A 16,328-nucleotide genomic window follows, 5' to 3' on the forward strand; every position below is an offset into this window, starting at 1 on the left:
TCGGCCGCCATCAAACAAAAGTGCCTCCGCATCTCGAACCCCGTATCCTATAATTCCCCTAGAGATTGGACCTCCGCGCACGTTTGTTTGATGGCAGCCGAGACCACATCACCTCACGTCATCAACAAATATGAATACTCATTTTGCCGTGGAATGTCTAATTTGATTTGTACTTTGGTAGTTAGGTGTAGTTAGGTGTCTTCCTTTAGTTAGTTATCTTGTTAATTTTTCTTTTAAAACTAGCAACCTATTATTCATTAACGAGAAATCTACACAATACAATCGTGACTATATTGGACCCGACCCTAAATAATAATAAACCTCCAACACATGTAATGCGAGGATTGATCCCATTATCACCTATTTTGACAATACCTTATCTCGACAACTTTACCATCCAAAAAAGAAGCTCTCAACCTAGTGGTAGTCACTTCATGGAATTCCAAAAAGGGTGAAGGTTATAATCTTCCCACACGATAAAAATAACCAATAATTAAATGAATATCAAGCACTTGGGTGCAAGCTTAGTAATAAATATTTTTGGAAGCTGATAATACTCGATACCTCCAAAAGACCCCCATTTAATATGGAGTGTTAGATGTGAAATGAGCCCTACATGTTTGTTTTTAATAAATGATTATTTTAATACCACATAGATTTGGGGACTTTGAGGAGTCTCTAACGTTGTCCTTTTTGAAGTAATACTTTTGTGGTCATGCGTTTGGTTTTGACTCAATTTACTATATGTCGTTAGGTGTAAAACTCACGTATGCGAGGGCTTGACAACTTGGGTTTCAGCCTAAATCCAACGTCCAAAGCACAAACTTGTATATTGTCATTATCAATTAAAAAATAATATCCAATCAAACCCTTGGATTATCCGATAACGTTTTAACCTCCCTCCAATGGCAGTTACAAGATTCTGTTTGGAAGTGGGTCCAAATAGATTAAATGGAAGTTAGGTGGGGCGGGTAGATAGTTCCAAGGACCACGTTAATATTTATATTTATATTTGCACACCTCCAGATTTAGAAAATCAATGGCAATGCCATGCCAACTTTTTTATTTTATTATTTTTTTGAATAATTGTAATAATAAAATAAAAAGGTTAAAGAAACCCAAAATTGGTTCTTAAAGGTCAAGTAAGAGGCTCCGTGTGGGGGATTCTGTGTCTGCTCACAGGGCTCACAGGGCAAGAAAATTAGACAAAAGAAGAATTCAAGATTTTGAATTTTTTAAAAAAGAAAATAAAAAAGCGAGTGAAAAAGTTGAGAGCAGAGCTTATAAAGCCGCCATGACATTGTAGCCAATCTCATTAGGTTAACTGATTGATACAAACACTTTTCCTCTGTTTTCTTTCTCTGCGTCCACATTATTCACCATTGTTTCTCTATGTTCTTGCGTAGTTTCATTTGTCTTGTCTGAAAATCAAAGAAAGCATCCTTGCTCTTCCTCTATATCTTAGCAAACAAAACACCCACTTGTTCATTTCACTTCATTCTACTTCCTTGTTTGTTTGACAACCGCAATATCAAGGTAAGCAATGGAATTTATGGCTCCTCTGTTTCGACTCAGTTGTCTCTCTGTTTTGCTTCTCTTTTAGTCATTTTCTGCTGCTGCTGCTGCTGTTATTGTAGTGCCATCACAACAGGAGACGGAAGAATGAAGAAAATGAGGGACGAAAGAATGAAGAAAATGAAGTATGTGTTGGTGACAGGAGGAGTTGTGAGTGGACTGGGTAAAGGAGTGACTGCTAGTAGTATTGGTGTGCTTCTTAAGGCTTGTGGTCTTCGTGTCACCTCCATGAAAATAGGTCTTCTTCTTCTTCTTCCGATTTCTCATGCTAATCTTTCGAAATGTGTTGTTTCTGGTCACTAATTCTTTAAAATTAATTCCAGATCCTTATTTGAACACTGATGCTGGAACCATGTCCCCTTTCGAGCACGGTGAAGTGTTCGTCTTAGATGATGGTGGCGAGGTACATAAAAACATACAACAATCACTCCATTTCCATACAATTTGGATTACTAATCGAAAAGGGTTTTGGGGTAAATGAAAATTGATGAAGGTTTTTTTTTCTTTTTCTTGGGTTGGAAGGTGGACCTGGATCTTGGAAACTATGAGAGGTTCATGGATATCAAGCTGACCCGTGACAACAACATCACCACTGGAAAGATTTACCAGGCAAGTATTAATGTTGGTGACAGAAAGAGTCACTAGATTTAAACCAAATTTACTTGATTTTTAAATTTGTTTGTTCTTATTGTTTGACAGTCTGTTATTGACAAGGAGAGAAGAGGAGATTATTTGGGAAAAACTGTGCAGGTTTAATCTCTTCTACTGCCAACTCTAGTCTTATCAGCTGTTCTTGATAAGTTGATATGCATATTGAAGTTCAATATTTTGTGCAATTTCAAGGTTGTCCCTCACATCACTGACGCAATTCAAGACTGGATAGAGAGAGTAGCGCAGGTACCGGTGGACGGAAAGTCAGGTCCAGCTGATGTGTGTATTATTGAACTGGGAGGGACAATAGGTAGATAAGAAGAAGCTAAATAAGTCGCTTTATATATATGTTCATTGGTCTCCTATAGGTGATTTTTCTTTGGATGCAGGAGACATTGAATCCATGCCATTCATTGAGGCTCTAAGTCAATTCTCATGCCGTGTTGGTACGGATAATCTTCTTATTGTACACCAATTTCAATTCTTTGACTCTTTTTTTTTTCAAGGCTCTAAGGATACTTTCAACTTTAATCTGCTTCAGGGAGTGGTAACTTTTGCTTGATCCATGTCAGTCTTGTTCCTGTTTTGAATGTTGTTGGTGAACAGGTATAACTGTCTTCTACACATATTGAATTCACTTAAGATAATTACAATTAACTGAAAAGCTTGATGATTTTGACCAAATATGGTTTCAGAAAACAAAACCAACACAACACAGTGTCCGGGGACTGAGAGGATTGGGTTTGACACCAGATATTTTAGCTTGTCGCAGCACAACGGTATTTCGAACCCTTTCTTTTTTCCAAAAACACACATAGAGTATATACTTTGTGACAGTGGGTTTAAGGTTATGAATCTAAATCTGTTTTGCAGGTACTTGATGAGACTGTGAAGGAGAAGCTCTCTCAGTTTTGTCATGTTCCGGTATGGTGGCTTGGTTTAGAATTGGTTTATTGGTTATCTAAGTTCTTGCTAGTTTTAATCTTTATTGTTCCAAATGATATGCAGGTAGAAAACGTTGTCACTCTTTATGATGTTCCAAATATCTGGCACATACCTTTGCTTTTAAGAGTAAGCAATTCTAAGATTCACACTCATGAATTTGACAATTATGACAAGGGTGTTGAATATTTATTTTCTTTTACTGAATAGGATCAGAAAGCTCATGAATCAATCTTGACAAAGTTGAACCTTTTAAGGTTTGTGTGATAAACCCGCTTTCCATGGTCCTTGTTGATGTAATTGGTTTTGGCTTTCCTGCAATTCTCACCCAAGTATGTTCTCCAATGCTGCAGTGTGGCTCAGGAGCCTAATTTAGATGAATGGACTTCAAGGGCTGAAATCTGTGACATGTTATCAGATCAGCCAGTGCGTCCTGAAAACTTTCAGCTTCAGAATTCGGGTTTATTGGATTTTTCGACCAAAGTCTAATCTTTTTTTCTCTCATGAATTCATAGGTTCGAATTGCCTTGGTTGGAAAGTATACAGGCCTTCCAGATGCCTATCTTTCTATAGTGAAGGTATATATTGGCATACTTATGCGATTTAAGGAGTCCTCCTTTTCCTTGTTTTCTAAGGCATTCTTGGCTGCAATTTCTTTGATATAACATGATTTTTCAAAACATTAATTTCACAGGAATGAGATTTTAATTCCATGGTTTTGTTGTTTGCTTTATTGCTGCAGGCTCTTTTGCATGCTGCTGTAGCTCGGCGCAAGAAACTTATTGTGGATTGGGTTCCGGCAACTGACCTTGAAGATACAACTGCAAAAGAGGTTAGTAATTCATATCTTGACACATCGTAGGTATTCTTTATTTCCTTTTGTTTCACATACTTACATAAATGTTTGCCTTGCAGAATCCGGATGCTTATAAGACTGCATGGAACACTTTGAAGGTTAATGTTTGTTGAATGCCATGACAATAGCTTTGTTTTCTAAGTTGTTGTACACCATCTGATATGCCTCTATGTTCAGGGTGCGGATGGCATTCTTGTTCCTGGAGGGTTTGGTGACAGAGGTGTGCAAGGGAAAATTCTTGCAGCAAAGTACGCTCGAGAAAACAGAATTCCATACCTCGGGATTTGTCTGGGAATGCAGATCGCTGTGATCGAGATTGCACGATCAGTCCTTGGCCTGCGTGATGCAAACAGCACTGAATTTGATCCTGACACCAAGAATCCTTGTTGCATATTCATGCCTGAGGTCTTAAATTGCTCTACCTGGTGTTGAATCCACATCAGATTCAAAAAAAAAAAAACTCTATTTTTCTATCTTAATTAATATTTTGCATATTTTACTAACAGGGCTCAAAAACCCATATGGGGGGCACAATGCGACTGGGATCAAGGAGGACATATTTCCAAGTCAAGGATTGCATAGCTTCAAAATTGTTAGTATCTCTTACTCTTCTGTTGTCCTTGAAAGTTTTTGTGCAGAAATTTCTATCAGAATGCTTAACTTATGGTTTCATTGACGTCGGCTAACTATTCTTACCTGCATTTCCCTAGATATGGTAACAGAAGCTTCATCAATGAGAGGCACCGGCATAGATATGAAGTATGCACAACTGGAATGTCTTTTTCCATAGATGTAGCTTCTTTTTAGGGTCTCAGAATGCATATAATACTCTGTTTCATGCAGGTAAATCCCGATATGGTAGCGCGACTTGAACATGCTGGGCTTTCTTTCACTGGCAAGGATGAAACCGGACAGCGTATGGAGGTGTGAATTCTACCAGATAAATTCATATTACTTCAAATTGCTTTACTAATTTATATGAAAACAATGATTCTAAAGTTTATATCTGCAATACAGATTGTGGAGCTACTTAATCATCCCTACTTCCTTGGAGTTCAATTCCATCCTGAATATAAATCAAGACCAGGAAAACCTTCTGCTTTATTCCTAGGTTCATGTTTTGCTCAACCCTGTTCAAGTCCAACGTTTTAACTTCGTTTCGATTTGCTGTAAAATGTTAATTTTTGTCATGTCATGCAGGGCTTATAGCAGCAGCATGTGGAGAATTAGAATCTCTCTTACAAGTATGTCACATCAAAGAGAACGGGACGATCCCAATGAAGGTTCAACATGTTTACCAAAATGGATATGATACTAAGCTGGCAGCCATGTCATCATCAGAGTGTGGTCAAATATATAGCAGCTGCAACTGCTACCACAATGGCAATGGCAACGGCAACGGTGTGCTCCTTTGAGGGTTGTTGCTTAATGAATAAGGTGTTGTTATAAGTGGTAATGGTTCTGCTAGGGCGGCTTAGGGTTTTTTTCTGGTATTTTAGGAGCAAAGTTTGCTGTGTATAGCCAATTTGGAAAATGGAGTAGCTGCAGAGTTGATAGAAAGAGAGCTGGATCCCCAGTCTTTTTTAAAGGGGATAGCTTGTTCTGCTCATAGTTGTATTTTACAGTTCCAAATCTTTCTTGGGCTAGGGCTGTGTGCTTTTACAGTTTGTATTGTCTTCCCAAACTCTATTTTATTTGAATGGACGTTTTGAAGAGGTTGTAAAACATATTATGAAAACTAAAACATATATACTCTTGAAGCAAAGATATGTCCGACTTACACGTCAGCGGTTGGGGTTCAAGTTGTGATGTTGATAGTGAACCTCATAACCTACAGGTACGAATAGACGTTGGAGGAAGGGCTGCCCAATGACACTCTAACGCTCAAGTTAGTAATCTTATCCGCACAGCAGTGATTCACAGAGGCTTACATCTTCACACAACCTCTTTGAAAACTCTTTGTTGCGGCTTCTTGCTCAGACAGTAATCTCATTCTCAACAGGATTATCAAGTTCTGCGAACCATCCTAACAAAATTACACATGAAACTGTTCAAGTTTCATTATCAGCCCAACCATCCATGATCCATCCCACACAGACATTTCAACGAACACCTGGAGGCTGGAGGGTTGTGACAAAATGGATTGGATACAGCCGGCCCATCGTTAATCCTCCTTTGATGGGCTCCTGGTATTCGAGCTTTATCAGAATTTTTGGGTTGAATGATATCAAGAAACAAGCCCATCAACCTTTTTGAGTCATCACCTTTTGGGATCTTTACAGTCCTTTTCAGACGGGGAATTCACATGGGAACTACTCATAAAGCTTAAAAAATATTTGAAAACCATAAAGAAAGCAATAGAAGAATAATATTATATATATATATATATATATATATATATATAATGAACAAAGATCCTTTTGTAGTTGGCACACACGTGGAGAGAAATGTAGCAAACCACGTATGCATGATTGCATGAAGTTTGCCAATAAATAATGCTAGTTCAAATATGAAATATCCATGGGGGGGGGGGGGGGGGGGGGGGGGGACATTATGTACGGGTGACCTTTCATTTTCTTCATTTGTTGCTCGGGTATAAACTGTAAATGACCAATGGAACTCGTTGAATTTGAATCTATATGTACATCTATATATATACATGCGTATAACCATATATGTATATATGTGTGTGAGGAAATTTATAAGGGTTAGGATTTTAGGTGTGCAAAGACAGATTAATTGAGATGGTTTAGTTCTTGAAGTAACTTAATTAGGAATCAAGAATAATTGATCAAACCTTACAGGATAGTTGATGTGGTGCCCGACTATATATATATATATATATAGCTTAATTAATATTAAGCACATCTAGTCAACACCAAGTTAGGTGCATCCCCACCACACAAAACGTAGACCTTTGAAAAGAGTAAGGTTGCCTAACTCCTTGACTCACTGTTACATACGGGTGCCAGACCCCACCACTACAATTTTCTTGAATCATAAATGTGTGTTTGATCGGTGGTTTACAAGTCTAGCAAAATATTTTTGTTTTCAAATTAAGATCATGTTCATCGTAAACAATATTTGCAGATTTATGTTCAACGATCCAAAATTTTCATATTTAATTTTAATTTTTGTTTAGGACAAAAAAAAAATATCATCGATTAAAAATACATTAATGATTTAAAAAAAGAAGCTCGTCCGTTGCATACAGCCTCGTATATGATTAGAGACAACTGGCCCCATTTGCACATCTTGCAATATAATATATACGAAAATAAAAACCACGCAAGTGCAATGATTAAAATCGCCCATATGATATTGGTATCAAAATTAATTATGAAAAGAAATTCATCGAGTAAACAATCATATATATATATATATATATAGAGATGATCAAAGAGACGTAGAGACTAGTTGCATATGACATGAAGAAATTGAGAATTTGTGAAGTTACATGTTTGCCCCTTTTGACCCACCCAATGAATTTGTTTGAAACGAGCATGCATTTGTGTTGGTTTCAACTCGACCAGGAGAGGAAATGAATCTAAGAAAGAGGTTGCAATGAAGATTGAAAAGGGCATTTGGTCTCATTTTGGAGGGTGGAGGGTCCTCTCTCTCTCTCTCTCTCTATATATATATATATATATAGGGTTGGCAGTTTATTCAATTATTGCATTTATTAGGTACCTTTTCTCCCATATCGATTACACATACACAATTTCAGTAGCTACACTGTTTGAACACCCATACCACACACAATTGAAGTGGTTATATCATTGTATTTACTATTTAGAGGTGAAAGATTTCGCAGGTCGGATGTTCAAATTGGTGAGACGTAATTTTTTGGACTGATAACACGAGCCTACTTTTGTGAAGTTACAGGTATGATTTTTGTTTACGTTACAAAGTGCTAATTAATTAGTTGACTAATACATTTCTTAACTAGAAGTTTAGAACCTCCATAATTATTAATAACAGCTAATTGTAAGCCCGTGATTTGCGGTAATTGCAATTATTGCCTATTTTGTACCGCATTACATTATACGTGTTCCATAATATGTTTAATTTTGTTTTCTTTTTTTTGTTCGTTCGTGCATTTGTTCTCCTAAAATCACGTTTCAAATACTTGATCTTATCTCCTCTTATTCACTCTAATATTTGTTGCGAGCGATTAATTTACCATCAAATTTATTTCAATGAGGAGAGGGATCAAGAACCCTATATATAATTTACAACAATGACTCAATCCATAAAAAAATTATAAATACGTACATAGCCTAGATCTTGCTATATTATGAATATATCTTTTATATTCATCTTGATACATTTAACCTTAGTGACACATTAATTTGGTCATTGAATATGGTTTTACTTTTTATGATACGAATTGAATAGATATTTTTTAAAATAACAAATGATACGCGTCAAATATGTACATCACACCCTCTAAAGTTTCATACTAGATTATAGTATTAATAATGATTTAACTCCTATGGAGTCACTTGATTTGCGAATTAGTGAGAAAAAATATCAATAAATATGTATTAATATATTAATTATATAACAGAAAAAAAAGAAGCAAACATTAACACCCACGATTCTCCTCAGGGAGGGCACAACTGTTTAACACAGTAACATAATTTAGGCACAACCAGGCCAGCAGGAAGCATGTTTCTCTCTTCTTTTTTTTTATTGATTAAAACTTTTTCCCTTTTATACCTGGGCCGGTGGGCCCCACAAAAGAAGCTTGGGAGAGTGGGAGGGAGGGAGGTCCAAAGAAATCCCAAGAACAAGGTGGCAGCTTATAACTCGTGTGAAGGAAGAAGAACCTTATGCTCCGCATTCGTCGCTCAAACGCATGTGTGTCCGGTTTGGATAATTGAATTTATCTGATCTGTATTAAATCAAGTTTGAACGTAACTCGTATGTTCGAAATCTGAGTCCAAACATAAAATTTTTGTCCGATTTAAAATCGGGTCCGGATTCAAACACATAAATCTTGTTTGATTTACTTATCTAGATCTTAACTTAGATTAGGTTGCTGTTCTATTTATTTGTTTGAATTTAAATCAATATGAATATGAATTTGATCAATTAAGTACGTCTCTGAAATCCAATCCGGGTTAAAATTTGAACATGTAAATATTTCATAAACACGTACTATTATCCGACCCAAAACTGATTTATAATCGATTTTTTTTGTCACCTCTAAGTTTATACGCCAAGCCCCAAATGTTACAATAATGATTGTGAATTCTAAATATTTACTATTTTTTTAAATGGAAAGGGAGAATTCAAACCCTAGTTATCAGGATGATACCCGTTATCTTTACTACTCCAACTATTGACTTGTATATCTAAATATTTACTCCACTTATTTATACATAATTTAACAAATTAATAAATTAAATTATAATAATAATTAAAAATAAAAAGAAAAGAACGTCCAAACAATTTCTTATTCGAACAATGACGGACAACAACATGGAAGCAGAGAATTCGCCGCCTATTAGAACTCCTCATACTCTTCTCTCTCTCGTTCGATTTCACAAGGACTGTTCTCTCAACAAGACCTGGTCGTCCTTTTCCCTCTCACACACATTTGTCTCGAATTTCCATCTCACCCTTCTCTCTCTGGCCTTTTGCGATCATCTTCGGTTCTACTCAAGATTAATTTCGGTACATGCTTCCTTTTCTACTGTCTAGTTTTTTGTATGTATGTGCATTGAATACCTTTCAATTTCAGTGATTTCGTTTCCTTTCCATGTGATGTTATGTCGGTGAATTTGTTGAGATCTTCTGCTTTCTTCAAAATATTAGCGTAAGTATGTATTGTCTTTCCTTTCATCATTGTTTGAAGCCCGGTTATTGCTGTTCTGTTGTTTCAGATGGTGTTTCTGTGACCCAGATGATGTTTCCTCTGTCTCTGTTTGGGATTTGTTTGTTTCCTTGTTAAAAGTTTCATTTTTCATAATTCTTCTGCAATGATACGTCTTCATCTGGATTCAATTCAGAATATTTTTTCTGTTCTTCCGTATGGGTTCTGTTGATTTTTTATGATGGATCTCGGGATTTTGTAATTTGTTTTCCTCTGTCTCTATACGTAATTGGGCTTTGTTTATTTGCAGATGTTGATCAAATGATTAGAGTCGATTTTTTTTTTCATTTGACTTCTGATTCTTGAGAATATTTTTTTTCTGCACCAGACATGCTCTGACAAATTAGTGACTTGAATTTGTATAATTCCCTTTCTTCTTTTATTATTTTTTGCTTATTTGTTTGATGATCTCAGCTTACCTGGTCTCTCTGGATCTTGATATGGTTTCTGCCTCTGCGTTTTGGCTATTTCAGTTGTGAAGATTTTAATTCTCTTTGAAATTAAAAACCTTTTTGCTATTTCTGTGAAATTTTAGTATAGGTCCCAGCTATGCTTTTTACTTCTTGTTTTGATTTGTCTTTTGCTCTCTCCTATTCTTGCGGGCTTCATTTTTTTGTATGTGCGCAATTGACCTGAAATAACTGGAGCATTTTGTGATTTCCACTGCAGAAGTTTTTACCGACACCATAAACAAGAGGATATCTTATTGGATCACGGATACAAGGCATAGGATTTGATTCAAATACAGATTACTCACTAAGAAGGGAATTTCCAAATGCTAAATTTTGGCAGGGCCAGAACGCAAGCAAGGGGTACTAGATCTATGCCTTTCTCCGGTGAGTATTTCTGTAAACAATTATGCCTGGTATGTACTAGATCATGGATTTTGGTACATTTGACGTCTTTGTGAAAATAAGAGAAGAATCATCCGTAACTTTCTGATGAGATGCTTGGAACTTTTAGCGAAACATTTTCTTTTAATTCAGAATTCAGAATTCTGATTATGTATATGTTATTCAATTCAACTGGCTAAAAGAACTTCACGACAGTTACTGGAAAATTGTGAAGGTTTTATACTTTAAAATGACCATTCCACCATTCCACTTGGTCCTTTTGGCTTCACGGGGGATTTCCACTTTTACTTGTATTTCTCTTTGGTTCATTTAAGCCTTTATAATGTTGTCGCAGGTTTGGATTATGCAGACCCAAAAAGGAAGGGTAATTTTGTAGGGAAGATCCTTTTGGCTGCTGTTCTGACGGCCTTATGCATTATTATGTTGAAGCAATCCCCAACCTTTAATAGCCCCAGCCCGGTAACGTCTTTATCCTATTTAGGTCTCTTTACTTTGACTGCTCATGCTAGAATGACTGTTTGTAAAAGAAATAGACTCAATTCTTGTAATTAGAAACCCCTCCTAAATTTTCTCTTTAGTTTGAAGTTGAAGAATAAGCCCTTGAATTTTAAAGGTAGGGGAATGTATGTAGTTTCCAATATTAGCCTTTTCTTTCCTATCTTTGGAAACTGGTGTCTGCCACTAGTTTGGACCCTATAAATGTTCATTTTATGCATAGATGTACATGAAAATCTGCTAATATACTTACATTATAGGACTTTGTCACAACCAGACAGTTGATATCTTTATATTTACAAAATTAGACACAAAATCTTGATCGGCTAGTATAAACATCGGTGTGATGTTCTGTCCATATTTGAGGTAGCATAATGCCTACATAATTTGATTATTCTGTCTGAATATTCTCTACATATTTCTCTGAGTAATTGGTGATTGAATAACAAATACCATATGAAAATATGGAATGAGTAATAACATGACAACCATCTGGAATGTCGTTCATTCACAAATCCAATGGATTCCAGATGCATCTTATTCCTGTCCAAGTGATTAAACTTGAGAAGCAGTGACTCGACTTGGAATTTTTTTAGTTTTTTCTGTTGGATTTTCTATCCCGGTCCAAAAGTTCTTTCCTTTTTTTAAAAATAATTTTAGCAGTCAAAGAAAATTTTTCCCATTTCTTGATTTATTTTATTCCAGTTTTCTCTTCATGAAACGGGTGTAACCCATGTCCTAGTGACGGGCGGTGCTGGCTATATTGGTTCGCATGCTGCTTTACGACTTCTTAAGGAATCATATCGTGTAACCATAGTGGTATGTCTCCTCCAGGCTTAAAGTTTCAGAACTATGTATATTGCTGTTTGATGGCATTATTCATCATTGATTTCTTATGAGAACAGGACAACCTTTCAAGGGGAAATATAGGTGCCATCAGGGTTCTACAAGAATTATTTCCAGAAACTGGGAGGCTCCAGTTTATATATGCTGACCTGGGGGATGCAAAAGCTGTATCCTTACTATTCTCGTTATATCATTCAGTATTTTATTCAAGACTCAGGAGGTTTAAATCTTATTCGTTGAAATTGGATGTATTTTTTTGCTTTCTTAACTGTGGTTCAGGTTAACAAAATATTCTCAGAGAACGCATTTGATGCTGTGATGCATTTTGCAGCAGTTGCTTATGTTGGCGAAAGTACGCTAGATCCTCTTAAGTAAGTATTGCTTATGATTTATAGTGGCCACAAAGTGTCATAAAACTTGAGATGGACAATTAATCTTGTTTTCACTTGTTATGAATTTTGAGTTATATAAACTTTTAAGTTCGTTTTCTTTGATAGATTTTTGAAGTTTGGTAAAGTGGTTATTGGTAAAGTCTGCGAAGTAGCCTCCCAAATTGTGGTGTTAAATTATTTTGAAATCTAATGTCCTTTGTGGTATATGGCTATATGCACTTTATAATGATAATTCTGGCTTGTAATGCGCAGGTATTATCACAATATTACATCAAATACCTTGGTAGTGCTAGAATCAATGGCTGCTCATGGTGTGAAGACTCTGATTTATTCCAGTACATGTGCAACATATGGCGAGCCTGAGAAGATGCCCATTACTGAAGAAACTCCGCAGGTAAAATCACTACCTATGATTCGTATTGATTGATTATAAAATACAAAGTTGTTATGCTACATTTTTTTTGGGATGTATTTGATTTTATTTGCTGCTGATTTATCTCTGGTATGGCTCAAACTCAGAACCCAATCAATCCATATGGGAAAGCTAAGAAGATGGCTGAAGATATCATCCTGGATTTTTCCAAAAATTCAGACATGGCAGTTATGATTTTAAGGTTGGTGTTACTATGTTCAGTAGTATAGAATTCTCATTATTTTACATGTCTTCTTTTACTTCATTAATGGAATGTGGCAACTACAAGACCTGGTTTATGAATTATGAGGCATGCTATGTTCTTTGGGACTAAGCAGGAATTCTTGAACCTTCAGACTGCAATTATTGGAATGTGAAAGTTTGCAATCATAGTTTAAATATACCACTGTTAGCGTCCTTTTGTTAGCTGACAATGCTGAGTGGCTTGAGGGAATGAAATGCAATTATTGTGGAGAGAAATAACTGCATTCAAGAAAGATCGAAAGTGGCTTTTAGCCTTTTACATTCAAGTTAAGTCCTGTGCAATAAATCAAAGACCATTTGTATAGGTTAGGCTTCAAATTTTCTCCATTGTCCAAAGAATTAAGTATCAATTGTTTCTAAAATAGCTTTTGGGCATTTTCAATTGTATTCTGGTTGTGATGGTGGCTTAGAATCCTTGGAAACTTCTCCTTCATACACAAAAACTCTAGATTTTCGTAGTTAAAAAACTGGGGTATTGAAATTCTGGCAGTACCTGAACATTGAGTCCATTTAGTTTATAAAGCATTGGAGGAGGCTTTGGAGATTTATTGTAGTGCTCCTTTTTCTTTTGTCCCTCCTATTGTTTAATAATAGGATACTTGTGCTATGAATTGATTTTGCGGTTCATGAATAACTTGCAGATATTTCAATGTAATTGGATCAGATCCAGAGGGCAGACTAGGAGAAGCTCCGAGACCTGAACTTCGTGAGCATGGTCGAATTTCTGGCGCTTGTTTTGATGCCGCTCGTGGTATTATGAATGGGTTGAAGGTGATCCGTCTTCCCTTGAGTTTTTCTTTTCCGACATTGGTATATGGCTTTGGCAATAAAAGATTGGCCACCAGATTCGTATATAGATGAACGGTACTCAAAACAATAGTTAGGATCATTTCACAATAAATAAACAAAGCCACAGATTGAAATCTTTTCAGAAAATGCTATTGAGTATTTAGTGTTTGAGTATCTGTTGATTTCATATGAATTAAAAAGTTTCTTGAGAAGTGGAACCAACCCCATCCCATGTTGTATATATGGAGAGTAAGAGACTAGAAGTGCATTTCAAGGAGTGAGACAAACTTATCTGTGGTGTTTAGTTGCCCTTCTTAGTTGATGTTTCTTGTTTCAGCTGTTTAAAGTCATTGTTTCATCAACCCTTTTAACTGGATTAGATGTGTTGGTTTTGGCTTTTATTCCTACTATTCTCTGGGTTGGTAATTAGATTGAGAATATCTAGAGAAGTTTCAGTCGAATGTATCCGTGCAGGTTAAAGGAACAGACTATAAAACCCCAGATGGCACCTGCGTCCGGGATTATATTGATGTTACTGATCTGGTTGATGCTCATGTGAAAGCTCTCCAGAAAGCAGTTCCTAGCAAAGTTGGAATCTACAATGTTGGCACTGGAAAAGGTAAATGGATAGATAGTCATCATACGGACATTGTTTTCTGTTTATCATGGTTGCCCATGACTTGCCATATAATTGTTCTTAAATGCTGTATCCATTATCGTTTTCAGGCAGATCAGTAAAGGAGTTTGTGGAAGCATGTAAGAAGGCAACCGGAGTAGATATCAAAGTTGATTACCTACCCCGACGGCCTGGTGACTATGCTGAAGTATACAGTGACCCGACTAAGATCTTGCGCGAGCTGAACTGGACAGCACAGTACACTGATCTTCAGGAGAGTTTGCAGGTCGCATGGAGATGGCAGAAGTCCCACCGCGATGGGTATGGATCCTCGCCAGTGATGTCTTCTTGAGAAATTTAGTTACTACAGGAATTCAACGCAACGCAAACCCCTTGGCAGCACAGAGAATGTTGTCCTTCTATCCCCTATAGAAGAGGGGTTTTCAACTGGAGGTTAATTTTTTGAACCCTTCCTATGAGGGAGGGGTTAGTTGTAGGGAGTGGCTAATTCATTATATGTAACTCTGAGATTATAGCTCAATAATATATTGCCCAGTCGCAGGTATAGGCTTTTATTGAGTCATATATACATGTTAATTCTTCTTCTTGCTTCTCTAATGGGGCAAAATTTTTCTACTAAAACAACGTCCATGAAGGTGCTGGTCAAAAACTACTGTCAAAGACAAAGGATTAATACAATGAATAACAAAGGACTTATGAAATAAATTATTTCAACTAATATATAAGGAACTAATAACAAAAGATCAATCCCTTATTTCCAGTAATTATTTTAAATTTTTTTTGAAAGAAATAATAGATTTATTTGAACATTGTGAATGTAAATATGTGATCATGTTTTTTTTTTCTCCTTCTTTAAAAACAATTATATTGATAACAAAATTAGTGACAAATATGAATGGTCGGATGAATTTTAAGTAACATTTATGTAATTTTAAAGATAAATTTAAAATCTAACTGTTAAAATAATTTGTATTTCTCGTTTATTATTTTTTTAAAACCTGTCATGGATGTGTTTGAAATTTTTTTGTTGGGTCGTGATCAATGTCATGCCACTTCTCCAAATAAGCCGTACCTCTACAAATAGGCAAGCCAAAGTTCATGCCCCCACGTTGTTCCCAACAAAGTGAGGAGTGAGGACAACATATTTGCATCATTGTGAGCCATGTTTTTCATAACCCATTAAAAAGGACATCAAATGCAATCCATGCCTCCCTAAAATAAAATGTAACAATTGTGATTGCTACAATACCATTTCATTGGCCTTTTTCTGTTGGGCTAGGTATGGTGGCATAGATTTTGGTTGACCCCGATGTTAACTTCTTTTATGTCATTTGGGCTCCACTTAACCAATAACTACCAACAAGTGGTTTGAAGTGTTTTTCCTTTATGCATACAAGCCAACATATTTTCACCATTGTGTGAATAATGTGACCAAACAATTCTCTTCCTTGTCATGTCAGCTAAACACTTTTTCTCAAGAATATAATGGCTTCAATGACACCTACATCACTGCAATTGCTCTCAAGTTGGTTTTTTCTCAATTAGATATCAAATGTCTTTTAAGTTGGTTGTGTGGGTCAAAAATCATTAATATGCACATTCATGTTACAAAACCCACTAGAAAGTTCGATTGACAATACTAGACCCACGAGAGTCTGAGTCAGGCAAGCTTAAGACCCAAGATCCAACCGACACTAGACCCACGAGAGTTTAAGTCGAGCTTGATTCCGCATG

The 16,328-nt window shown here is 36.2% G+C and overlaps 2 protein-coding genes across 3 annotated transcripts; both read left to right on the top strand.

Moving 5' to 3' along the window:
* Positions 1 to 1,312: 1,312 nt before the first annotated feature.
* Positions 1,313 to 5,789, top strand: LOC120004918 (CTP synthase-like). 2 transcript variants are annotated; one of them, XM_038854262.1, is made up of 22 exons: positions 1,313 to 1,536; positions 1,638 to 1,813; positions 1,899 to 1,978; positions 2,098 to 2,184; positions 2,275 to 2,325; positions 2,419 to 2,536; positions 2,595 to 2,672; positions 2,768 to 2,832; positions 2,922 to 3,005; positions 3,100 to 3,150; positions 3,235 to 3,297; positions 3,379 to 3,425; positions 3,522 to 3,594; positions 3,684 to 3,746; positions 3,911 to 4,000; positions 4,084 to 4,122; positions 4,202 to 4,429; positions 4,531 to 4,616; positions 4,735 to 4,783; positions 4,868 to 4,948; positions 5,042 to 5,135; positions 5,225 to 5,789. In XM_038854262.1, exons 2-22 carry the CDS (start codon positions 1,663 to 1,665, stop codon positions 5,437 to 5,439), a joined length of 1,893 nt encoding a protein of 630 aa, XP_038710190.1. In that variant the 5' UTR covers positions 1,313 to 1,536; positions 1,638 to 1,662; the 3' UTR covers positions 5,440 to 5,789. The 2 variants fall into 2 exon arrangements, with proteins under 2 accessions (XP_038710190.1, XP_038710191.1); XM_038854263.1 differs by having other exon boundaries at positions 2,616 to 2,672.
* Positions 5,790 to 9,549: 3,760 nt separating this feature from the next.
* LOC120006640 (UDP-arabinose 4-epimerase 1) lies at positions 9,550 to 15,178 on the top strand. The gene is made up of 11 exons (XM_038856760.1): positions 9,550 to 9,706; positions 10,575 to 10,741; positions 11,094 to 11,218; positions 11,960 to 12,073; positions 12,160 to 12,267; positions 12,380 to 12,471; positions 12,745 to 12,886; positions 13,012 to 13,106; positions 13,810 to 13,939; positions 14,432 to 14,576; positions 14,684 to 15,178. Exons 2-11 carry the CDS (start codon positions 10,681 to 10,683, stop codon positions 14,923 to 14,925), a joined length of 1,254 nt encoding a protein of 417 aa, XP_038712688.1. The 5' UTR covers positions 9,550 to 9,706; positions 10,575 to 10,680; the 3' UTR covers positions 14,926 to 15,178.
* The last annotated feature ends 1,150 nt before the right edge of the window (positions 15,179 to 16,328 follow it).

This window comes from Tripterygium wilfordii, chromosome 9 (genome assembly GCF_013401445.1).
Source record: "Tripterygium wilfordii isolate XIE 37 chromosome 9, ASM1340144v1, whole genome shotgun sequence".
NCBI classification, from domain to species: Eukaryota; Viridiplantae; Streptophyta; class Magnoliopsida; order Celastrales; family Celastraceae; genus Tripterygium; species Tripterygium wilfordii.